Here is a 26,592-nt window from a genome sequence, read left to right as displayed (position 1 = left end):
GGAATAATCTTCAGTTTATCCAGTATGTATCTTATCTGTACATAGCTGTTTGTATATTGTCTCCTTCATTAGACTGGGAACTCCTTGAGGGCAGGCACTGTGTTTTTGCCTTTCTTCGTATCTCTAGGCTTTTGCTTGGCACTTAGTAGTTCCTTACTAAATGCTTGTTGATTAGATAATTTTAATAGAGGTAGAACAATTAAAGACTGATAGTTCTAAGGTGTTATCATTCCCTGTGGGTAGGTTAGGTAACATGAGCTGGCAGCCAATATGACAAAATCCTTGCACTAAGAGTCATTTGAAGTTGGGGTTCTGTGTTTTGTAGAGGCCTGTAAACTTTATTTTCCAAGAACCATTGGATTAAAAAGTCAAGTATTAGCCACATTAATTTTTTAAAAAACTTATTTAGTAGTGTTTTTGTGCAAAATAGAAAACATTTAATTTTTTTTAAAGTTGCGGACAAGTTAATGTAGAATGTTAAACGATAAATCTAGTATTAATAAAAATTGGGGCCTGTATCATGGTTATTTAAGGGAATAAAAAGGGAAATGAAGAGGAGGAAGCAAACAGGTGCAGAGATGTTAGGGATACCCCTGTGAGAAGAAGTGACGAGATAGCCAGCGTTAGGTTTGGCCTCTGGAAAGGAGGAAGAAGTTGGAGAGCAAGGAGGCGCTTTAACAGACCTTTTCCTTGAGTTCTGGAGACAAGGCATAGACATGTAAAAAGTGGAACCGCTGTTGGACACAGTAGTAAAATAAGTGTCATGAGGAAATGTCACAAGATTTGTTGTTATTCAGTTTTATTTCAGTTGTGTCTGACTCCCCAGGACCCCATTTGGGGTTTTCTTGGCAAAGATACTGGAGTGGTTGACCATTTCCTTCTCCAGCTCATTTTACGGATGAGGAACTGAGGCAAACAGGGTGAAGTGACTTGCCCAGGGTCACACAGCTAGGAAGTGTCTGAGGCTGGATTTGAACTCGGAGCTTGTGTACTGCAGGCCCAGCGCTCTGTGCACCGTGACATCCCCTAGCAATACAAATCCACACATGAGCTGGCTTTGATGCTGCAACTAGAGGTGGGGGCACAGGCTTCCTCAGGGGCCTCTGGACTTGTGTCTTTCTTTCCCTTGCTCAGCCCCCTTCCCTCTGCCTCAGCTCATCCTCAACACGCGGCGCACGGGCAGCTGGGCGCAGAGCACCCGCTCTGGCGCTCCCCTCACTCCTCCACCCTGGCCAGGAGAGCTCCTGGGAAGGGTTTTGTCCACATGGTCTTTGTCTTCTTCCTTGATCTCTTTGGGGGCTTCGCCTCAAACTGGTATCACTGGGCACAGCCTAGTGACTTTGGGACGTAGCTTGAAATTACTTAGAAATTCATTTTCAGTAGCTAACCGTATAATCCTTTTCTGGAAATTAACAAGTGTCAAATGTCTTTGTTGAGGAAAAAATTAATCTACTTTAATGTAACATCTTGTAACATTGTCCCCTAAAATGTGAAGCTCTGCTCTGCTTTTACAATTGTGAGCCCAAATCATATGACCCCTAACTCACGTGTTGGCTCAGGACCAGATGACCTAGCCAAGGCTCTGGCTCAGAGGCCCTCTTCCCCCTTATTTGGGGTGGCTGCTGCCATGTCTTGGACAACTCTCTGCCATTTTTTCTCTCTCTGGCATTTGGTGCATTTCCCCTTAGTGTGACGTGGATGAAACAACCGGTCAGTGCGCATTGGCCACCAGGTGGCAGTGATTTCCCCTTAGCAGTTTAAGCGCCTTGAAGGCAGTGCAGCAGCGTTCTCCACAGGAGGACTCATCCTCCACTTACAGGAGCCAAGGATTTTTATTGTATTTTGTTGGAAGGTGTACCAGCCAAGGATGGTGGGGAAGGAGAAGCCAGGCATTTGAGCTGGACACATTTTTTGAAATTGTTATTTGTCACATGTGTTTCTAACTATCCTCCTCCCTCCTACCCAGGGAACTATCTCTTGTAACAAATACTTTTTAAAACCCAACCAGTAAAACTGACCAACACTTTCACAGAGCCTGACCACGTAAATGCAGTGCTCAGTACCCCTTCTCCCCCTCCCCCGCCCTGTCTGTAAAAAAGGAGGGAGGGGACCTCTTCTCACTTGTTTTTGAGGAAAAGGGTTGATGATTGACTGTATAAACTTAGTGCTGTGACCTTCTGATCTCCCTCAGGGAGGGAGAACTCTCATGGCGTGGTTTCTGAGAAGAGCAAAGGAAGGTGCTTCTCGGAAGGCCGGGTAGTTCTCGCCGCCCGCTTTTCGTTTTACAGAAATGTCGTTCCCTTGTTACAGAAGAATTCCCACACTTCAGCAGGCAGAGCCCCCTTTCCTGTCGAGAATGACTGGCTCTTATGACTGCTAGGTGCGTGTTGGTGTTTGTGTATGATGGCAACACTTCTGGTCTACCCTGCATTTGCTTTGGGGTCAGAGAAGTTAATTTCTGTTCTCTCCAAGAATTTCATTTGATTCTCATTGGCTCAGCATTTCCCTTGGCCTCTAGTTATAGTGGTATAACTAGAGATGAATAGATGCCAGCCTAACCCATTCCTGATTTAGAATCTCTGCAAATCCCCAGTGAATGCTCCTGCAGTCTTCACTTGGAGACCTCTAGTTTACCCCCATTGGAAAAGCCCAGTCAGGCAGGGCAGCCTGCTCCGCTGGCCTTGTCTGAAAGGGCATGGGACTCAGTGTCCGCCTCGAAGGCACCATAGGCACCATTCTGCCCAGGGCATTGGCAAGCTTCATCCTCTGTCCTCTGGCTCTGAGGTTCATCATGTGGATTGGAGTTCTTGGGCCTGTCTTTGTAGGGTTGGTGCATGGATTGTACTTCACTCTGTGTCAGTTCATGCAAGTCTTCCCAGGTTTCTCTGAGGCCATCCCTTTCATCATTTCTTATGGTCACTGTCTTGCATTAGATTCACCTACCATAATTTGTTCAGCAGTTTCCTAGCGGATAAACACCTTCCTAGTTTCCAGTTTTTTGCTACCACAAAAGGGAATGCTGTAACAACTCCTGTGCATTATGGGTCCTTTAACTCTTTCCTCTCTAGGCTGTGCTTTCTTCCATGCCCCTACTTTAGGTACCTACCTTCATCATCATCTTCATCATCATAGCTAACATTTTTATAGCACATACTAGGTGCCAGGCGCCGTACTAGGTGCCAGGTACCGTACTAGGCATTTTACAGCCATCATCTCATCGGATCCTCACAACCATCGTGGGGGTCAGCTGTTGTTACCATCCCCGTTTTGTAGATAAAGAGTTGGAGGCAGAGAGAGGTGAAGTGACTGGCCCAGGGTCACCGCTGTGAGCTTTCTGCCTGATTCCAGACCTGGCGCTGTCCACTGCCCCCTGCCCCCTTCTGTCACGCCCTTCTGCTCCTCCAGGGCCGTGCCACCTTTCTCTTTGGATTTGCATTCCCAGCGCTCCTCCCTGCTCCCGCCACAATACTTGCTTCTTGGCCGACAAAGGGAAGGGCTTTGTAAACCTTAAGATACTGTAGAAACACAATTTATCGTGAGGGAGGACTTTGGGTGGTTCACTTTACTTGTGGACAGGTCTAGTCACTGGGAAGTTTTTCTTTGTGCTAGTGATGATAGAATTTGCTGCTGTACTAGACAGATGGGGCCCTTTTCCATGTGGTTGTCTTTCACAGGAATGAAGAGGGGAGGTGTCCTTGTCATCTCATCCCCAATGCCCCCCTTCCTGCTGATCCCTTCTCTCCCTGCACTCCCCAGCACTGAGCCCTGTCCTCCAGATGCGCCCGTCTGCTGAGGGCAAGGAAGGTGGAGCTTCTTGTCTTCTGGGCTTCCCCCCTCAGTGTGGGCCCCAGAGCACGCAGCCAGATTGCAGCCCACTGCACCCATCCCATCTGCACACGCAGCAGTGTCTGTCTCACCACTCTTATAACCATCTTGTCCTCAAAAAGCTTATTTAAAAAAAAGAAAAAAAACTTGGTTAGTTTTTAAATGTTTGTCAAATTTAGTCTCCCCACCCTAGCCCACAGCTCTGGCTTGGATCGTGGTTGTCACCCGGGGTGCTCTCACATCTCCCAGCTTCATGTCATCCATATATTTGATAAACTTGCCACCAGTACCTTCTCCTGAGTCACTGATGATAACATTAGCTAGCACAGATCCAGGCAGGGTTGTTGGGGCACTGCCGTGGGGCACTGCCGTGGAGCCTTGCCGTCCTGCTCTGAGGGTCCAGTCGCTCAGCCAGTTCTGTCTGGGTTCACTTTGCACTCTCTCTGCCTTGGCCACCTGGAAGGCATGGAGGCCTATCCAACATCTGATGAAATCGAGGCTGATCATGGCTGTGATATCTTCCTCATCTTCACAGGGTCAGATGACCCTCCATAAAAAGAAATGAAGTTCGTCTGCTATTTTTAAAATTCCACTTTATTGGTGCTTCTTTTTCTTTTAAAGTCACTTCCTAAAGCTCCTCCCCGAGAGGAGGACCCCCTCTTTAGCCATACGCCCATTGATGGGCGCCCGCTTTGTCTCCCACGCTGTTTCTGGTGTGAGCTGTTCTGGATGGAGCTGTGCTGGGGGTTACCAATCCCCATTCTCTTTCTCAGGGTTCTCCAGTGACGTGATGGAGCCAGCAATCCGTCACACTCTTCAGCCAGGGTTGTAGGGTCCTGCTTGGCTGTTCTGAGATTCAGGCCGCTGGCAGTTTTAGTGAGGCCCTTGACTGTGACTCAGCCACCATACCTGCCAGATGTTGTCCTGAAGCCTCTGGAGACAGTGCTGTGTTCTTTCTGACTCCAGGCTTTCATCTCCCTGTCCATGGTCTTTGTTCTGTCTTTCACAGTACAAAGAGTAGTGTCCTTGGCAGAGAAAACGCAGAATCCGAGAATAGTTCTGCTTTGTCTCTTAACTTTGGGGGGAAAACTTAGTTTTGTTGATGCTTTTTGTTCTTAAATCGTAGTCATTTGAAGACAAACAACTTTGTACAAACAAACTGTAGCTGGAATAAGCGAGAGAAGGCACTGGAATTAATAGGGGTTGGGGAAGGCTTCCAGTAAAAGATGGGATTTTAGTTGGGACTTGAAGGAAGCCAGGGAAGGAAGACAGCAGAAATGAAGAGGACGAGCGTTCCAGGCATGGGGGACAGAGAGAGCCAGGAGCTGGAGCGTCCAGTTCATGGAAGAGCCAGGAGGCCAGTGTCACTGGATGGAAGAGTACATAATGGGGAGTGGGCTGTAAGAAGACTGGAAAGGTAGGAGAGGGCCTGTGACAAAGGGCTTTGAGTGCCACATGGAGCATTTTGTATCTGGTCCTGGAGGCAGTGATCCAGGCATGAGGGGATGAGGGTCTGCACCAGAATAGGGGCAGTATCAGAGGAGAGAAGGGGGCAGATGAGAGAGATGCCGCAGAGGTGACAGCACCTGGCCTTGGCAATGGCTTGGACATGGGAAATGAGAGAGAGTGGAGTCCAGGATCACTGCCAGGTTGAGAGTCTGGGGGATGGAAGGAAGGTGCTGCCCTTTACAGAAAGAGGGAAGGGAGGAGAGGGGAGGGTTTGGGGGAAGATAATGAGTTCTTTTGGACCTAATGAGTTTTAAGATGGCTGTACTGGACCTCCAGGTTGAGATGTCTGAAAGGCATTTGGAGATTTGAGATTCGGGGTCAGCAGAGAGACTGGGGCAGGGAAGGTAGGTTTGAGAATCGTCAGCATAGAGACAGATGGTCATTAAATCCATGGGAGCTGATGAGATCCCCAAGTGAAGTCGTGTGCAGGGAGAAGAGGGCCCACGACAGAAAGTGGCCAAAGTGTCCATGCCTTTTGACTCAGAAATTCCTCTGCTAGGCATAGTGAGAAAAAGACATGAGCGATAAATACACATGCGTATTTACAACAGCATTTATATTATAAATTTATGGTATATGTGCCAGAATATTTATAACAGCAGGGTTTTTTATTAGCAAAGAACTAGAACCAAGTAGACACCCGTTGATTAAGGAATTGATGAAACAAGTTCTGATCCATGAATGTCATGAAACATTACTATATTGTAAGAAATGATAAATATGCCAAATTATCCAAGCTGAAGGCTGTACATAGAGTGACCAAGCTTGACCCTAGAGAAGAGAAGAGACGAGATGGCACCTCCCTTCCTTTTTCATAGAAGGAAGACTGTGGATGTGGAACACTATGTCATATCAGACTTTTTTGGTTTTATTTAGTATTCTTAAATTAATTTTCCCCCTTTTTTATTTACAAGTGATAATTCTCTGGAGAGAGGCGTGGAATACATTAGGAAATATGGTCCTGTAAAAAGAAAACCTATCGATTAAAAATTGATTTAAAAACAGAAAGGTAGGGGCAGTTAGGTGGCACAGTGGATAGAGCTCCAGCTTTGAAGTCAAGAGGACCTGAGTTCAAATCCGGCCTCAGACACTTGACACTTACTAGCTGTGAGATCCTGGGCAAGTCACTTAACCCACACCGACTGCCTCGCAGCAAAAAAAAGCAAGAAAAAAAACAAACGAAAAACAACCCAGAAGGGTGTACTTAGCTTCGATGCCCGGTTTTTTGTTTATTTTGAGCCTTACCACTCCTAATGCTATTTATCCTTTTAATCTTCCCTTGCCTCTATCTCCTATTTTTAAAATGGAAGTTGGTCACAAATCCGTCTGCTTCCATATTTCTGTTTTGCCCCTTTTTCTCCCTAATGGAATTATCTCTGTTTGTGTCTTTAGAATTTCATCTTAAGAGGGGAAGGGAATAAGCATTTATTAAGTGCCTGTGGCATGTCAGTGCTAAGCACTTCCCAATTATTATCTCATTGATCCTCATAATGACCCTGGGAGGTAGGTGCTATTATGATCTTCATTTTACAGTTGAGGAAACTGAGGCAGACAAGGGTCAAAGGACCCGTTCCAGGTCACACAGCTAGGAAGTGTCTGAGGCTGGATTTGAACTCCCAGATCTCCCCATCTTGAGGCCCAGCAGTTTGTGTGCTGTGATGCCCTCTAGATGCATCTTTCCTGAACTGACATCTCCTAGAGAATGAATGCTCTGAAATCGTGTCTCCCCAAATCTGGAGTGGATGTCATGCCTCCTCTTTGTGAATTCTGAAATGGGAGCGCCACAGGGATCACCCTCCCTGAGACTGTAAGCTCCTGGAAGGCAGGGTCTTTCATTTTGTGTTTGTGGCCTGCATCTAACAAAAGCTTGTTGGTTTCTATCTTGGGCACCAGTTCCTTTCCTGGAAGTCCCTTTTTCTTGACCCTCCCCCACCTTTGGAGGAGTAAGACCGTTGATTGAGGCTGCTTTGCTTCTAGTAGGTAGGGCAGGATGCGTGTCCAGCTTGCCCTTGTTAGCCCGTGAGCACCAGCACCAAGGGTGGTGTGAAGGAAGGGCTGCTGCAGCACGCCTCTGGAAGGTTCGGTTGTGATTCTTTGTGGGTGACCACGTGTATGCAAACTTCTTAGATCTGTCGTATAACCGACACTCTCGAGCCATAATGACCCCGAAAGTGATTTGAGCAGAATGTCTTAAGACTCTCCAGGTAGTTGGCTAGATGTTTAATGGAGTAGTTGAAATGTCCTTTATTTTGTGGTAAAAGAAACTAAGATAAAGTCTTTAAAATGTGAGTTATACTTTATTTTCCCAAGTCTGTTTTTAAAAATTTGTTGTTGGGGGCAGCTAGGTGGCGCAGTGGATAGAGCGCTGGCCTTGGGGTCAGGAGGACCTGAGTTCAAATCTGGCCTCAGACACATAACACTTACTAGCTGTGTGTCTCTGGGCAAGTCACTTAACCCCATTGTTTAGCAGAAAACAAAAACAAAAACAAAACAAAACAAAAGAAAAAAAGTTTGTTGTTGTTCAGTTGTTTTAGTGATGTCTGACTTCGTGACCCCACTTGGGGTTTTCTTGGCAGAGATATTGAAGTGGTTTGTCATTTCTTTCTCCAGCTCATTTTACAGAGGAGGAAACTGAGGCAAAGATGGTAAAGTGACCTGCCCAGGGTAACACAGCTAGTAAGTGTCTGATGCCTGATTTGAATCCTGGTCCTCTGGACTCTAGGCCTGGTGCTCTATCTACTGTACCACCTAGCTGCCCTTTTAAAAATTTAGTCCATATCTTGACTTCTGCTAGAACAACATTGTATATTTCTTAAACATTGCAACTGGAAAGAGGCCTGGGACAGCATTTTTTCAGTGTAGATAAAATACAGCCCCAATTGATGAATGAAGGAATAATGTCCACTTGTAATCCTTTAGTCCTTAATCATCATATTCAAAGTAAGCAGTCCTTTGGAACTTCTCTCTGAGAGATTTATGTTAATTTTATGGATGTTTGACCTTTGCCTTCAGAACCCAAGTAGACTTGTTGGTGGGGTTTTATGTCTGGTCCTTAGCAGAGCTCAAAATGTCTCAGACTATCCAAAGTACAGATTGAAACTTCTTATAAAATCCAAGTGAGTTGGGTAGATAGTATAACGTGCCCAGTGTCCTCACCCCCAGACTCTCCTGTCAGAAACCAGCAGAGGGCCCGTTCCCCCTGCCTTGACTAACTAGAGAGGCCAGGCAAGGCTTCGTGGCCTTCCTAGGTTGCCTCCCTGTGTGGCACATTGCTGCAAAGCTAACCCAAGAAGGTGTGTTACCTGCTGGGTCTGTGTGAAAACGTCTTTAAAATGGTGTTGAGTTTGGTCTGTACCCAAAGTTGTTGTGGTTGAGTGGGGTTGGTGAGTTTGGTGGAAGGAGGATGTGAACATTGCCCGGTGCTATTTCTCTGTTGCCTTAAATTACTAAGGAGACTCTTGGTCTGCTCTAGTTAGAGATAGGATTTATTTAGAAACCTTTCACTGAATGTGTTCTCATTAAGCGTGAGCACAGCATTGTGGCCCCAGAGACAACTGGAAGGCAGGACGACCTGGGCACAAGTTCCTCCTTTGATCCATGCTGGCTGTGTGACCCTGGACAAGTCACTTATCTCACTGTTAAGAGAATTTCTCTTAAGAATGTGTACATTGGAAAGTACCAACCTGCGTTGCTAGGGGGATCCCTTATAATAATAATAATAGCTGTCATTTTAGGAGCAGAGTTTTTCATTTGTCATCCATTTGATACTCACTACAACCCTGAGAGGGAGGGGCTGTTATTATTTCCATTTTACAAATGAGCAAACCCTGACAGACAGGTTAAGTGACTTGTCCAGGGTCATACGGCTAGGAAGTATCTCAAGCTGGATTTGAACTTGAATCTTCCCTTAGTCTAGGCCCAGTGCCCAATCCACTATGTCAGCTGTACCAATACTAAACCAATGAAATCACAGGTCCACTCCCTTTTTCCTTTTCTTATTCCTCTAATGCCATAGTCAGGATTAAAATAGGGAAAAAGAATGCAGTTTTATGGAAATTGAATCAACTAATAAATTCCAGGTGGTTCCCTGTCAATGCAATGAAGGTAGTTTTACACTGTTTAATTTTAAGGCATCAGATAACTTGCAGCCCTGTGTGTGTGTGACATTAAACACAGGCAAGTTAATACAATTTGAGAAAAAGAAAAGAGCTACAAATGTGGCTGTCCCCACAAGTCTTCCATGGTATTTCCATCTAGGGACAGGCCTGCTTATTGATTTACATTGTTCTGATCTACTATCTGCTGACATTTTAACTTTATTCATTACAGTCATATGTGGTTACTCTTGGAATTTTTTAGGGGTAATGTGACTTTTAGAATAGAACCAGAGATATTGCTGAAGAAATCCCCTCACTTTCTGCCATCATTTGAGAGTAGAAACAGTTATGGTCTTAGAATTAGTTTTGGCTTGCTCAGTTAGTTTGAGCATCAAAGGTTGACTTTATCTTGGTGACGTTACAGCCCAAGGCTCTGGTACTCCGTTTTATTTACTCAGAAACACCATTTTGATCATCTCACCCGGTAAGGTGTAATCCTCTAAAGAATGAACATAGCTAATAGAGAGTTGAAACTGCTTCTAAGCAGGGAGGAGAGAGGACCCCATAGCTGTCCTGAAGAGGCCTCCATGAACTGCATCCTGGGTGCTGAATGACCACATGGGAGTGGGGAGCCATTGTCAGTGGTCTCTGAAGGCTTGTGGATCCCAGCTGATGCACTGGGACCAGAAGACAAAGGCTGTGCTGATTTTCACATAAGAGAGGAGAGGGATATCTGCAGAGGGTAGGCCAATGAATTTGACTTTGATTCCTGGCCACATTCTAGATTGTATATTAAAGGGATGGTTAGTAAAAATCTAGAGAAGGTAGCGATTGCTGGTCATTGTGGCCGGATCATGGATAGGTCCTGTCACACTAACCACGTTTCCTTTTTTTGCCTAGGTTCCTAGATTAGTAGGTCAATAGGATGCTGTCTGTATAGTTTACCTCAATTTGAACCAGCATTTAACAGACTTTCATGTGGTTCTCACCTTGCACCCCCTATCTGGACAGGCCCCAGGCAGGCTCACTTATCTCCCCATCCCTTCGCTCCTCCCCAAGTTGCTTGACTTCTAGTTCTGGAACCATCATTAAATCCAGAAAAGAGCATGCTACTCTGCTCCCCCTTCCATCTGGCCGCTGGGAGTCAGCATTCCGAGTGGATGGCTGCCTTCTCTTTCCTGCTCGCTCTCCCAGCCCCCACATGCCCCTTTGAGTACCCTTGCTCAGAGCCCCTCCTTGCCCCTTGGAATGTTGGGTGAGCCGCCTCCAGTGGACTGGAGACACAGAACCACACGCAGCCGGGGTGGGACTTGGTTTTGCCCGACTGTTGCATTTTTATTCCAAGGGCTTTGTTCCTTCTTTCTCCAGTGGGGGAGGGGTGGGGAGGGTAAGGGAAGGGATGGGGCAGCATCAAGAAAAGGAGAATCTCTGAGAGCAGAACAGAAGGAACGCTTTGAAAGCTACAGCTTGAGCGTCTCCTCTACCTGAAAAGAAAAGTTCGCTCGGTCTCGGGAGAGCCGCAGTCTAGACGTTACTAATCGTTTTCAGTTCTGCCTTGTGTGTGGAAGTGTGTTTGTTAAGTGAGCACTAAAAACCTTATTTTGAAGTCACGTGGGTGTCACCAGGGTAGATAGTATTTAGACAAAGTGCAGTCAGGCTGCCTGGGGACTCTAGAATCCTGGGTGGGCAGGCCTTCTGGCACTTCCCAGCTCAGCCCTCAGAAGCCATCCAGATCTTCTCTCCTTGGGCCTCTTCGGTCTCCCTTTGTGCTTGTGATGACCCGAGTGTGAGGTGGCCAGCCTCTCTGCACAGGCCCTTCTCTTGTGCCTTCCCAGGGCACACGCCTCTTCTCTCGCAGCTTACCCCAAACTATCCCCTTGTCTCTTTAATCTTCAGCTTCTCTCTCTGCAGGGCTTCCTTTTCTGTTGCATTGAAATACAGCCGCTCCCTCAGCCCTCAAAAGACTGGCCTCCGCCCCCTCTAGCTGTCCTCTCCGACTCACAGAGAAAGTGGTCTTTCCTGGAGATTCAGCCACCGCCCACTGCCTCCCCACCCTGCGCAGCCTGACTCATCCCTCAAGTGAAGCTCCCCCACTGAAGGTCCTGTGGTTTCCTCATTGTCGTGGCTGGTGGTCTCCCCTTGCCGACCTCCCCATGCATCTGACGCTGCTCCCTTCATCTCTCTCCTCCTGGGTTCTTTCTGGTTGGTCAGCCAGCACGTGTTTCTTAGACAATTGCAAGGTGGTCTGACGTGCCTCTTGTCCCCTGTCATCTCATGTCCGTGCTTGGCGTGTGCCCGCCTCCCCACTGCTGCTTACAGTGCTCTCTTCCTTCAAGGCGTCGCTCCAGCGCCAGTTTCTGCAGGAAGCCTTTCCTGTTCCTCTGGCTCCTTCGGCCTTTTCTAAACTGCAGCACCTTGTGTTGGTCTTGTCTCCTGACGTGGGGGCTTGTCCCTGCCTCTGGGGTCTGGACCTCCTTACAGTAGGGACTGTTTCATATTGAGTGTTTGTGTCCTCTGGGGTTGGCACGTCGCTGGGCAGGTCGCGGCATCCTTGTCCTGCAGGGAAAAGGTACCAGAGGCTGGCTAGCCAAGTGTCGTCATTTTACAGCTGAGGAAACGGAGGCACAAGGCTTACACTGGTGAGCAACTTGCCCACTGTCACAGTAGGTAGACAGTAGAAAATTAGTAAATGCCTGCTAATTGATTGTTTATTGTTTGGATCACTTGATTGCATCAATCAGGTCAATTGATGAGCTCTTCTCCCCCGACCCCATTTACCACCCCTGCTCCTTTCCTAAGTAAAGCAGCCCCCGGCCCTTGTTCCCCTGTATATTTTGCCTCTGTTAGACTGTGAGCTGCAGTTGGCTTCCCTTTCGCATTTGTACCCCCAGCACTTGGTGTACTTTGGGGCAGTGCTTTTTCATTCATTTGCTTCTGGCTATTATCAGATTGAAAGGCCTCCAGCAAAGCACTCCAGGGGGCTTTTCCTGTATCTCTCTCGTTCCCCATTTTTCTCCAGGACTAGAACCAAGGCACAGATGGTGTGATTTTCCAGTTTTCAGATGACATTAAGAGAGAGATGTAGTGAACACAGTGAATGACGGTCATGATCCAAAAATACCTCAGCAGGCTGAAAGATTGGAAAGGTTGAACCAAACCTAAGAAGGTGACGTTTAATAAGAGTACAGGTAAAATGTAAAAATCCCGTTGATGAGTATCAACTTGGGGAGGTGTAGTTAGGGAGCAGTTTGTCCAGAGAAGATCGTAGTAGTCTTTGTGGACTTCAGTGTGAATCAGAGTTGCAATCCAGTGGCGACAAAATCTAATAAGACCAAGACCTAGGTAGGACTTGGCAAAGCCCTCTGTGTGCCAGGATAAGGGGCAGGGGCCTAGAGGTCGCTGTGAGGGCAGAGAAGGGGGGTGGAGGAGCAGCATGTCCTGGCTCCTCCCAGGGAGTCAGCCCTTGGGCCTTGAGGATCCTGATTTTTCTCAGCTCCTTGTAGCATCAGTAGTGGTGCTGGGCCTTTCTCTAGTGCTCTGAGCCTTGTGGGGCCCTTGGCCTCCATTTTCTTTACTTGTATCTCTGTCTCCTTTGCCTGAGTGGTGTAGACACGTGTGTGGGTAGAGCAGTGTCACCAGATCCTGGCCTCGGTGCCTAGGTCCTAGCATCATCTGTCACCATCGTCGTCGTCACTGCCCGGTCATCCCCAGGCCGCAGACAGCCATTCTGCCCTGTGGTCTGGGGCCCTTCCCTCCTTTCGGGGGTCCTTTGTTTCCTCGCCTGTAGAAGGAGGGGCATGGACTCTGGGTGTCTGTGAGGCTGCTTCCTCCTAAGGATCGGTAGCATGGCCCTCTTCTCTCGCCCGCTAACCTTAGTTACGCTGTCGTGCTCTTCTCTAGTGCCTGACTCTGGTGCATCTTTGCAGGGTGGATGTTAATAATGACAAAAGGATCAGTGCCAAAGAAATGCAGCGTTGGATCATGGAGAAGACGGAGGAGCACTTTCAGGAAGCTGTCAAAGAAAACAAGATGCACTTCAGGGCGGTCGATCCCGACGGCGACGGTAGGCACCCCCACCTTTGCATCCAGGCTGCCTTTTAAGATGCCCTCCTGCGTCCAGCAAGGTCGCAACGGGCTTCCTGAGACAAACTACACATTTTTAAAGCAAAAATGTGACAAAAGAACTACTCCCCCAATACTGGTGCATGTAAACCAGAGGAGAAATGATGCTTGCTTTCCTAGAAGTGAGTTAGCCTGGTCCCCTTGGTGCCTGAAAGGCTGCAGGGCCTGCGTGGAGAGCTGGCTACTGGGAGGGCATATCCATGAATGGGACCTTAGACCCCAAAGAAGATTGCTCCCCCTGCTGACTCTGCCAGGTAAAACCGGACGGCCTGGACCAGCTGTAGGCCACTGGTGAGGTCTAGAGCTGTTGGGTGGGCGCTTGGAACAGGCCCGTCTGCTTGTATGCTGCCAGTGTGATGAGCTGGTCTGTTAGGTCGGGTCAGGCCTAGTGCAGAGCTTGGTTCCTGTTCCCCGAAGCCCCAGACATGACTAGCCAATCTTATAAGGAGAACTAGCACAGTGCCAGGTCCATGAAGGGATTTAATCAATGCCTGTTAACTGCTCCCATAGAAATGGTCACAGTCAAAAGTCAGAATACAATTGATTTGGAAGTAAGAACTAGGAAATGGCTTGACATTGTTTGGTACCATTTAGAGCAAACATTTAAAAAATAATTTGAAAGATTCTACTGCAAGGGTTCCTCTGAACTTTTTTTTTTAAATGAGGGGTTCTTAATATAAACACTAAGGCTATGTTTTAAGAATAGCAACAAAATCTGAAGAAAGAAAAGGACTAAAGAATACAATCAGTAAAGGACATAGATGCTACCTGTTTAAAACATCTTATTTTTTAAAATAAATTTTGTTCATCTTTTTGTTTTTATCATACCTATGTTTCTTGAGGTATCTATCCCCCACTTTCCCAGAAAGCCATCTCTTTTAATAAGGAATAGAAAGAGAAATAAAAATTCAGGAAAAATGACCGATGCCATGAAAAAACCTGGCATTCTTTGGAGTGTCTCCTCGCCACGGTCCCCCACCTTTGCCAAGAAGTCAGGGTGGAGTGTCCTCTCACGTCAGTTCTCCGGGATGAACTTGGCTGTCTCTTCCCAGCGTCCCGTCTTCTCTTGTTAATCACTTCTCTCTCTTGATCGTGCTGTGTTCATCGTCTACCTGATTTTCTGGTCCTTCTTCACGTTGCAGCAGTGCACGGAGATCTTCCCATGCTTCTGCAGGCGTCACAGTTGTGATTTCTTGCCAGGCAGTGATAGGGTTATGCTCATAAGCCACAATCCCTCCTCAGTTTGCTTCCCAGTCTTCTGCCACAAAAATGTTGCTGTGACTATAGTGTAAGTGGGGCCTTTCCTTCTCTCTCTGACCTATGGGGTGTATGTCTGGCAGTGGCGTATCTTGGTCAGAGACTCTGAGCACTTTAGTTACTTTTTAAAAGCATAATTCTTAATTATTTTCCAAAATGATTAGACCAGTTTACGTTTCAACTCATGGCAGATTAGTGTGCCTGTCTTTTTAATACTTCTGAAACTTTCGAGTAGTTCTGTTTTTTGTTATCTTTGCCAGTTTGCTGAGTGTGTGATGAAAGATCAGCATTTCTCTATTTCTTCTAAATGATTTGGAGCATTCTCTCCTATAGTTTTCATAGTTTGCAGTTCTTTTGGAGACTGTTTGTTCACATCCTTTGACCACTAATCAATTGGGGCCCAGAAAATGATGGGGCGGGACTTTGTCTTATTTCTTTTGTTATTTATGTATTTTGGACCTGAGGTGCTCTGATTTTATTGATGGGTAAGATTTTTTTATTTCATTCAATTTAAAGTATCTGTTTTGTCCTCTGTGATCCCCTCTGTCTCATGTTAAGAAGCTTTCCCTTATTTACAGCTGTGACAATTTCTATTTCAGTTTTTTTATTGTGTGATCTTTGGTAGTTCACATTTGTGGGTTTTTGTGTGTGTGTGGTATATTTTGTAATATGTTAGTCTACACTTAATTTCTACAAGTCTATGCTCCAACCACTGATGCTGAAGAGGCCCAAGTTGATCACTTCTATGAAGAACGACAACGTCTTCTAGAAATAACACCAAAGATGTTACGTTCATCTTCGGGAACTGGAATGCTAAAATAGGAAATCAAAAGATGATTGGAATAACAGGCAGGTTTGGCCTTGGAGCACAGAAGTGAAGCAGGGCAGAGGCTAATAGAGTTTTGTCAAGGTAACTCATTTTCAACAACCTAAAAGGTGACTGTACGTGTGAACATCACCAGATGGTCAGTATAGAAATCAGATTAAATATATGCTTTATAGCCAAAGGTGGAGAAGCTTTATACGGTTAAAACAATACCTGGAGCTGACTGTGGCTCAGATCATGAACTTTTTACTGCAAAATTCAGATTAAATTGAAGAAAGGAGGGAAAACCATCAAACCACATAGGTATGACTTAAATAACATCTCTTATGAATATGAAGTGGAAGTGATGGATAGACTTAAGAGCTCAGATCTGGTAGCTAGAATGCCTGAAGAACTACGGGCAGAGGTTTGCAATATTGCACAAGAGGCAGCAACAAAAAATTCCAAAGAAAAAGAAAAGCAAGAAAGTAAAATGGCTGTCTGATGAGGCTTTACAAATAGCTGAGGAAAGGAGGAAAGTGAAAGGGAAAGATAGAGCCAGCTAAATGCAGAATCCAAGAGACTAATAAGGAGAGATAAGAAGGTTTTCTTGAATGAGCAGTGCAAAGAAATGGAAGAAAACAATAGAATGGGAAAGGCAAGAGATCTCTTCAAGAAAATTAGAGCTACCAAGGCAAAGTTTCATATAAAAATGGGCATAATAAAAGACAAAAATGGTAGGGATTTAACAGAAGCAGAAAAGATTAAGAAGAGGTGGCAAGAATACACAAAAGAAAAAAGGAAGAAAGATCTTAACATACCAGTAACCATGGTGATATGGTTACTGATCTAGAGCCAGGCATCCTGGAGAGTGAAGTCAAGTGGGCCAGTGGGGAAGATGGAATTCCAGCTGAGGTGTTTATTCATTCATTCATTCATTTATTATTCATATATATATTAATTTTTTAGTATCTTATTTCCCCCCAATTTCATGTTATTAAAACAGTTTTTTAACATTTAAAAAAGAGTTTTAAGTTCCAAATTCTATCCCTTTCTTCCCCTCTCCCCCTCTTTGAGGTGGTAAGCAATCTAATAATATGGGTTATACATGTACAATCATGTAGAACATTTCCATATTAGTCATTTTGTACAAGAAGACTCAAATGAAAGAAGAGTAAGAGAAAGGAAGAAAGAAAAAGAAAGTGAAAAATAGCATGTTTCAATCTGTTGTTTCTCTGGAGGCAGATAGCATGCTTCATCATGTGTCCTTTGGGATTGTCTTGGATCATTGCATTGCTGAGAATAGCTAAGTCATTCACAGTTGATCATCACACAGTATTGCTGTTACTGTGTGCAATGTTCTCCTGGTTCTGTTCAGTTCACTTTGCATATAAGTCTTTTTTTTTTTTAAATTAGTTTATTTTGATTTATCAACAATCACTTCCAAATGCTTTTGAGTTTAAAATTTTTCTTCCCCTTCCTTTCCACCACCCTCCCCAAGATGGCACACAATCTGATATTGGCTATACATATACATTCCTATTAAACATATTCTCACATGAGTGATGCTGTAAATAAGAATTAGAACCTATAGAAGGAACCACCAGAAAGAGGAAACAAAACACAACAAAAGAAAAAAAATAGCAAATAGTATGCTTCTATCTGCATTCAAACTCTATAGTTCTTTCTTTGGATGTAGATAGCATTTTCCATCATGAGGCTTTTGGAGATGTCTTAGATCCTTGTATTATATTGCTTGTATTGCTGAAAAGGGTTAAGTCTATCAATAAATTATCGCTCAGTGTGGCTGTTACTGTGTACAACGTTCTCCTGGTTCTGCTCACTTCACTCAGCATCAGCCCATACAGGTCTTTCCAGGTTTTTCTGAAGTCAGCCTGTTCGTCATTTTTTACAGCACAGTAGTATTCCATTACATTCATATACCACAACTTGTTCAGTCATTCCCCAGTTGATGGGCATCCCCTCAATTTCCAATTCTTGGCCACCACAAAAAGAACTGCTATAAATATTTTTGTACATGTGGGTCCTTTTCCCATTTGTATATCTCTTTGCGATATAGCCCTAGAAATGCTATTGCTGGGTCAAAGGGTATGCAAATTTTTATAGCCCTTTGGGCATAGTTCCAAATTGCTCTCCAAAATGGTTGGATCATTTCACAACTCCACCAACAATGCATTAGTGTTCCATTTTTCTCACATCTTCTCCAACATTTATCATTTTCTTGTTTTGTTATCTTGGCCAATCTGATAGGTGTGATGTGGTACCTCGGAATTGTTTTGATTTGCATTTCTCTAATCAATAGTGATTTAGAGCATTTTTTCATATGACTGTAGATGGCTTTAACTTCCTCATCTGAGAACTGCCTTTTCATATTCTTTGACCATTTATCAATTGGGGAATGACTTGTATTCTTATAAATTTGACTTAATTCTCTATATATTTTAGAAATGGGGCCCTTATCAGAGAGACTGATTGTAAAAATTCTTTCCCAATTTTCTACCTTTCTTCTAATCTTAGTTGCATTGGCTTTGTTTGTGCAAAAACTTTTCAATTTAATGTAGTCAAAAGTTATCCATTTTGCTTTTTGTAATGCTCTCTATCTCCTGTTTGGTCATGAATTCTTCTGTTCTCCATAGATCTGACAGGTAAACTATTCCTTGCTCTCCCAGTTTGCTTACAGTATCCCAGCTGAGCTATTTAAAACCCTAAAAGATGATGCTGGTGAAGTGCTGCACTCAATGTGCCAGCAAATCTAGAAAACTCAGTAGTGGCCACTGGATTGGAAGGGATCAGTTTACGTCCCAGTCTTAAAGAAGGGATGTTCAAGTTATCAGACGGTTGTGCTCATTTCACACACCAGCGAGGTTATGCTTAAGATTCTACAAGCTAGGCTTCAGCAACATGTGAACCGAGAATTACCAGAAGAGAAGGCTAGTTTTTTTCAAAGAGGCAGAGGAACTAGAGACCAAATTGCCAACATTCACTGGATTATGGAGAAAGCAGGGGAGTTCCAGAAAAACCTCTACTTCTGCTTTGTTCACCACACTAAAGCCTTTGACTGTGTGGATCCCAACAAAATGTGGCGAGGCCTCAAAGAGATGGGAGTACCAGGTCATCTTACTTGTCTCTTGTGGAATGCATGTATTCGGGCCAAGAAGCAACAATTAGAACCAAACATGGAACAACTGCTGATTGGTTTAAGATTCAGGGGGCAGCTAGGTGGTGCAGTGGATAGGGCACTGGCCCTGAAGTCAGGAGGACCTGAGTTCAAATCCGGCCTCAGTCCAAACACTTGACCCTTACTAGCTGTGTGACCCTGGGCAAGTCACTTAACCCTGATTGCCTCACTAAAAAAAAAAAAAAAAAAAAAAAAAGATTCAAAACAGAGTACCACAAGGCTGTATATATTGTCACCTTATTTAACTTATATGCAGAGTACATCATGGGAAATGCCAAGCTGGAATGATAGTGACTGGGAGAAATATCAGCAGTCTCAGCCATGGAGATGATAGCACTCTGATGGTAGAAAGTGAAGAATTAAAAAGCCTCTTGATGAGGGTGAAAGAATAGAGTGTAAAAGCTGGCCTGAAGCTTAACATAGGAAAACAAAACCAAACCAAACCCTAAGATCTTGGCAATTGGTCCCATCACTTTTATAGAAGGGGGAAAAATGGAAGCAGTGTCAGATTTTGTATTTTATATTCTTGGGCTCAAAGATCAGTGCAGACGGCGACTACAGCCATGAAATTAAAAGATGTCTGCACCTTGGAAGGAGTGGTATGGGAAATCTGGACAACATATTAAAAAGCAGAGCTGTCACCTTGTTGGCAAAGTTCTATCAAGTCAAAGCTGTGGTTTTTCTAGTAGGAATGTGTGACCGTGAGAGTTGAACCATAAGGAAAGCTGAGCACCGCACAAATGATGCTTTTGAATTGTGGGTCTGGAGAAGACGTTTGAGAGTCCCTTAGACTGCAACGAGATCAAATCAGTCAGTATTTAAAGAAATTAATTCAGGATATTCACCAGAAGGTCAAATACTGAAGCTGAAGCTTTAATACTTTGACCAAATAATGAGAAGACAGGACTCATTGAAAAAAACTCTGATGTTGGGAAAGATTGAAGGCCAAAGGAAAAGGGGACAGCAGAGGATGAGATGGATAGCTAGTGTCATGGAAACAATGGGCATGACCTTGGACAGACTTTAGCAGATGGTGGAAGATAGAAGGGCCTAGTATGCTAAGATCCTTGGGGTCACAAAGAGTCAGACATGACTCAGCAGCGACACCCACCTTCATTTCTGCCCAGTGGCTTTCCAGTGTTTCTAGAAGTTTTGTAAATAGGGAGTTCATTCCCAAAGGAGTGTTGTTATCACTTGGCCTCGATCTATAAAGTATTCTGTTGGAGGTTTGGTACAGTATAGAATCTATAAATTAATTTGGGTACTGTCATCATGTTTATTATTATATTGACGCTGGTGAACGATGAACAATGAGTATCCCTTTGAATATTTAAGTTTTTCTTCAGTTTTTTAAAGAATTTTATAATTTTATTTATGTGTCTGCCTTGGTTAAATTGACTCCAGATAACTTATGCATTTCCTAGTCTTTTGAATGGAATTTTCCTTTCTATTATTGTTCCTGAGTTTTATTGTTGTTATATAGAAATGCTATTTATTTGTGGGTTCATTTTGTATCTTCCTTTTTGATTGGATATTTTCTCATCTAGCTGGTTCAGTGAATGGAGAGCTAGTCCTGGAGTGAGGAGAGCCTGAGTTCTGATTTAGCTTCAGATACCTATTTGCTCTGTGAACCTTGCATTTAAGCTTAGTTTCCTCATTTGTAAAAGGGAGATAATAACAGTACCTTCCTCCCAGGGTTGTTGTGAGGATCAAAGGAGATGGCATTTGTAAAGCACTTTACAAATGTGTGTGTGTGTGTGTGTGTGGTGTGCGTGTGTGTATGTGTGCGTACAATATAAATGCTCGCTATTGCTATTGTATTAGCTGTTTGCTGCATCTCTGTGCCAGCAGCATATAGGATTAATTTTGTCTGCTTTTGTCTTCTGTTTATTTTTCTCTCTTATCTAATTACTCTCCTTAGACTTACTAGAACATGTCAAATAGCTTTACTTCTCTAGTTACTGGGAAGACATCTCTTCTTTCCCCAGTGTCAGCTTTCCGTTTTGGACTATACCTATACTTTTGGAGAGTTTGGTTTTTTTTAATCATAAATGAATGTTTTATTTTTAAAAGCTTTTTTGTGTTTTTAATATGATTACATGGCAGTATGTCTCTGTTTTTTATATGCTCACTTATATTAATTGTTTTTCTAATGTTGAGCCATTTTTGCATGCTTAATATCAATTCAGTTAGGCTATAGTGAATAATTAAAATACATTACTGTATATTATAATGTACAGCTGTGAAAGGCTTAGCTATTTAATCAATATAGTGATCTAAGACAAGTTTCAAGGGACTCACGATTAAAAATGCTATCCACGTTCAGAGAGAAAACTGATGAACTCTGAGTATAGATTGAAGCATACTTTTTTTACTTTCTTTATTTTTCTTCCCCCCCCTTTTTTTTTTGCAACGTGGCTGATATGGAAATATATTTTGTGTGACTTCATATGCATAATTGATATTATATTGTATTCCTTCTCAATGGATGGGTAATGGCTGAAGGGAAGGAGAGAATTTGGAACTCAAAATTTTAAAATATGAATGTTAAGGTATATTATTATAGTCTTTTTGCTAGGATTTTATTTAAAATTTTTATATCAATATGCTTTAGTGACATTGGTCTATAATTCTCTTTCTTTCTTTGATGCTTCCCTGGTTTAAGTGTTAGGACTTGTCTCTTAACAGGAGCTTGATAGAATATTTTCTTTCTCAGGTTTTTGAGAATAACTTGTGTAGCATAGGTGTTAATTGTTCTTCTTGCAAATCCATCTGGACCACTGTTTTTTGCTGTTTTTTTTTCCCCCTTTAATATAGCCTTTACTGTTTGTTTAATTTTATTTTCTGAAACTTTAAAGTTTTCTATTTGATATTCTGTTCATTTGTTTTTGTAAACAGTGCTTCTTTTAAATTCTCATTTGCTAGCATATAAATTCTGTAGTAAGCCCTATGTCCTGTGCATTGCCATCTGTTTTGTTGTGACTCCCCAAGGACCACTGGGGCTTGCCATCTGCCCCATAGCTGAATGCACTTTCCTCTGTGTTGTCTCTTCTTGTGATCATGTTCTTTCATTGAGAGCAGAGACTGTCTCACTTTTCTGTTTGTATCCCAAGCACTTAAGACAATGCTTGGCACATACTAAGCTCTTAATAAATGCTTTTTCATTCATTCTGATAAATCCTTTATTTTCTGTTGTGGTTTTCATCTTTTTTTTTTTTTAAGTTTTTGGTAACTGGATTTTCCTCCTTTTGTGATCAGGTTAACTGTTTTGTTGATTTTTATTAGCCTTTTCAAAGAACCAAGTTTTTTATTTTATTTATCTTTATATAGTCTTTATTTTTTTTTTTTTAATTTTTCTTCTAATTCTCAGAATTTCCTCTTGTGCATATCTTGGGTGTATTTTTTTCATTTTTTTACTTGTTAAATGGTATACTTAGTTTATTAAAACTCTTATATTTGGTTTTTGTATTGTTTTCAGAGACATAATTTTTCCTCTAAGAACTGCTTTTGATACATCCTAGAAATTTTGGTATTTTATTGTTTTTTAATGTTTATGTATGCCATTTGCTTTTTAAGTTGTAATTGCTTCTTAATGAACTTCTCCCCGCATGAAATTCTCCCTCATATACCAAGAAAAACAGTTGAGTAGAGCCAGCCAACATCATCTCTAATCTGTCAGCATTGGCAACGTCTTCCATTCCTGTGATCCCCAAAAGAAGGGGAGAGTTTTGCCAGTAGCCCAGATTGGCTCTTGCGCTAAATCTGAATCCAGATGTATTTTAGAGTTATTTCCCTTTATCTTCTAGGAGTCGTCATGCGTATTTACCTGCTCTTACTTTCTTGACTAAACATTCCTTCTTCCTCTGAATTTCTTTTTTCTTTCTTTTAATTAATTTATTTTGATTTATCAACAATCAATTCCGTAAGCTTTTGAGTTTTAAATTTTTCTCCCTCTCCCTCCCCCCCACCCAAGACAGCATGCAAGCTGATATAGGCTATGCATATACATTCCTATTAAACATTTTCACATTAGTGGTGTTGTAAGGAAGAATTAGAATCAGGAGGAACCACCAGAAAGAGGAAACAAAACTCGACAGAAGAGAAAAAAAAACTAGCAAATAGTATGCTTTGATCTTCATTCAAATTCCATAGTTCTTTCTTTGGATGTGGATAGCATTTTCCATCATGAGGCCTTTGGAGATGTCTTAGATCCTTGTATTGCTCGGAAGGGTTAAGTTTACCAATATTAGTCATCGCATAACTGCTCATCATTTCTTATAGCACAATAGTATTCCATTACGTTCATATACCACAGTTTGTTCAGCTATTGCCCAGTTGTTGGGCATCCCCTCAATTTCTAATTCTTTGCCACCACACAGAGAGCTGCTATAAATATTTTTGTACGTGTGGGTCCTTTTCCCATTTGTATGATCTCTTTGGGATACAGACCTAGAAGTGGCATTGCTGGGTCAAAGGGTATGCATACTTTTGTAGCCCTTTGGGCACAGTTCCAAATTGCTCTCCGAAATGGTTGGATCATTTCACAACTCCACCAACAATGCATTAGTTTTCCACGAATTCCTCTTTTCTATTCTTTGTTATCTTTTGTGGCTCAATATGGACCCTCTCTACATTGACCTCACTGGGCAGAGGCTATGAAAAGCTCACTCACTCCCAGGATTTCAGATTGTTTTTCAGAAGGGAAATTCTGAATCAGTCCAGAGCTCCCGGAGCAGTGGATTGAGGTGTTTGTCTTCCTCCAGCTTCTCTACCTTGGACGGCCTCCTTCTTTTGTCATCACTGCCAGTTTGTTGGGGATAAAGGGAAACAGCAGAGTTGTTTCTTTTTCTTATGAACGATTTGGAACATTTTTTCATATGGGTGTTAATTTCCTTTGAAAAGTATTCATGACTTTAAAAAGTTTATGTCTTAGATAGCAAACTTTAATGAGAAGTGTTCATTGGTTTTTCCACACACAGCCTGACAGCTTCTTCTCTTATTCTGGTTGCATTGGTAAAGCTTAAAATTTTCACATAATGTAAATAGTCTGATTTGTCTTTTGTGGTCTCTTCTATTTTTTGGTTGTTGTGAAGGCTTCTTCTAACCATACTGCCTTTTACTTTGGGTTCATTCAACTCCATAGTGTTTTCTGGGGTGGTGTGCCTATCGAGGGGTTGCGCTGAGCTAGCTGAACTACTGGGGAAGGTAGAAGCCAACGTGGTTTCTTACTCATCTGCTTTTCTCTACCACATCACACACATACCACACCCCACTTTACCTAAAAGTAAAATTAGGCTCAAGAAAAGTATTTTTGAGGTCTTTGTTCAGAGAGAAAATCAACTAGTTAAGTATTTGGGAAGACCTCCCCCATAACCACAGTGAGTATAGGACAGGACTAATTGGGGGTTTTCCTGTCTTTGCATAGTGTCAAGGTCTTAACAGCTGTATCAGAGGAGCATAACAATGTATTATTAATATTCTAACGTGTTTGATGTATTCTTTTAGGCCGTGTGTCTTGGGACGAATATAAAGTGAAGTTTTTGGCAAGTAAGGGCCACAATGAAAAAGAGGTTGCAGAGAAGATAAAGAACAATGAGGAGCTGAAGATTGATGAAGAAAGTAAGTCCACAAGAGCCTCGTAGCCCCTAGAGTTTTGAGGCTAGCATTGCTTCCTTCTTGGGCTGTCTGGGTATTGGGCCATCAGAACCAGGATGCTGGGAGTCCTGTTGGTGCAGTCCTGGTGGAGCATTTGCTTTGACTTGAAAAGGGGAGAGATGTGCTGTGGGGGTTGGGGGTAAGCCAACTGCCAGATGTACAGAGCTGGTAACCGCCAGATGTGCAGGGCTAGGGTGTGGGGAGGTAACTAACTGCCAGGTGTGCAAGGCTGGGGGTTGGGGTGGTTTACATCCAAGAGCAGGCAGAGGAGTTGAATTCTAGACACGTTAGTGAGAAGAATGTTTTTTGAGCTTGATCTGTCTTTACTTAGAGTCTACAAGCTAAAGAATATTCAAACTAAAGCCTTATTCAATAAATTCTCTGACCCTTCTCCCTGCCAGGTGGTTTCTTCTTGTTTTCCTGAAGCTCTCTAAGGAGATGCTGTAGTCTTGGGTGGTCTAGGGTTGTGTCTTACCATCTTGAAAGTTGAGAATTCTTCCTCACGTCCAGCTGAATCTCTTCTGAATGTCTCCGGTATCTAGGACAGGATAGAGAACTTACTAGATGACTTAAACCCCAATGCCTGGTGATTATGTAGGGATACGTGGTTCTTATACATAAATGTACAAGGTATGAGTAATAGGCCGGGTGTCTTGGAGGTATTAACCTGAGGGGGCAAGTTGCAAACATGGCTGTGGAAAGGAGGGTACTGATTGGATTAGGGAAGTAGAGAAGCGGCACATTGAGAAGATGTATTTGTGTGAGGAGCCTGGGGGCTCCAGGGTGGGACGAGGCGGAATATGGTCAGGAACATTTGGCTGAGGAGCAGTGGGGGAAGAAGCTGAAGTACAGCTGTCTTGGTAATACACTACAGGCTACCAAGACAGAAGGAGGACATTGATGATGAGTTTGGAAAGCTCACCAGCCTGGCAGAGACTTCTCCTGCGAAGATCTCTGGATATCTCCTGGCACTCTCTCTGGCAAAGGCCAAGCAGTTGATAAATGTGGACTTAACAGTAGCTGCTGGGCTGGGGCCTGACATTTACATCGTGCTTCAAGTTTGGTTTTATTTTTATTTTGGTGAGGCAGTTGGGGTTAAGTGATTTGCCCAGGGTCACACAGCTAGCGAGTGTTATGTGTCTGAGGCCGTATTTGAACTCAGGTCCTCCTGACTCCAGGGCTGGTGCTCTGTCCACTGTGCTTCAAGTTTTATAAGACATTTACATACGTTAGCACAGCAGTATTGATTTCATTCTTCAAAAGATGGTAGGATTATGCAGGGCCACTGCTGTTCTGGGCCTGATGCTGGCTCATGAGGAGCACTTTGCTGCTGAAGTGGGAATGATGAAGACTTTGGGGTCAGTGAATGGCTTCTCCGTCTCGTGTATCACCTCATGACAGAGGAGCACAGGAAAGCCGGGCACACTCTGGCACCCCTTGTCTGTGAGTATCTCTGAAGGGGATGCTGGTCACAGAGAGCCTTCTTGGAGAAGAGGTCCTGCAGGACTGACTGATCTCCTTTTTGGCCTGGCTCACTGAAGCTGGTTGGCCAGCGTGACGGAGGGTCTGCCTAGATTTCAGCACAGTCTTGGACAGAGTCGTTCGTGTTCTCCATATAGACAAGCTAGTGTAGGCTGGAGCCGCCAAAGTAATCGTTAACAGATCCGTGTCATCTTGTGGGGAAGTCTTCAGTGGAGGGTCACAGGGATCTTTCTTGGCCCTGGGCCATTTAAAAATTGAACCATTAGGGATGGAGAGGTAGGAAGACAGTTCAGAACTTGAAATGTAACAAAAAATTAAATTTTAAAAAAAGCTGAATCATTAACTTGGAAGAAAGCCTGGCTGGCGTAGCTCTTCAATATAAAGAGGACCCCAGGCTGGGAAGGATTGCCAGTATCAGTGTGACACTCTCCGAAGACCTCGGGGGGGGGCTGGAATAAAGGGTTAAATCTCAGAGTGAAATTTAATAGGAGTAAATGTGAAGTGTTGTTGTTGGGCTCAGAAGATGGCTTCACAAACACAGAGGAGGGGGCATATCTAGATAGTGGTGTATATGGAAAACTTCTGGGGTTTTAATGGATGAAGGGTGAGTCACAGTGTGATGGGGCAGCCCCAAGGGTAAA

At 43.5% G+C, this 26,592-nt stretch overlaps 1 protein-coding gene across 2 annotated transcripts in view; it reads left to right on the top strand.

Moving 5' to 3' along the window:
* Positions 1–26,592, top strand: part of SDF4 (stromal cell derived factor 4) — a 55,668-nt gene that overhangs the window by 17,394 nt on the left and 11,682 nt on the right. For both annotated transcript variants that reach the window (XM_027855481.1, XM_027855482.1), the window contains exons 3-4: positions 13,358–13,494; positions 24,320–24,433. In XM_027855481.1, the coding sequence (XP_027711282.1) occupies positions 13,358–13,494; positions 24,320–24,433 (251 nt within the window). The remainder of the gene's footprint in view (positions 1–13,357; positions 13,495–24,319; positions 24,434–26,592) is intronic.

Source organism: Vombatus ursinus, unplaced genomic scaffold (assembly GCF_900497805.2).
Source record: "Vombatus ursinus unplaced genomic scaffold, bare-nosed wombat genome assembly UNPS02010822.1, whole genome shotgun sequence".
NCBI classification, from domain to species: domain Eukaryota; kingdom Metazoa; phylum Chordata; class Mammalia; order Diprotodontia; family Vombatidae; genus Vombatus; species Vombatus ursinus.
Note: the sequence above shows the minus strand (reverse complement) of the source record. Positions and strands in the feature narration are given on the sequence as shown.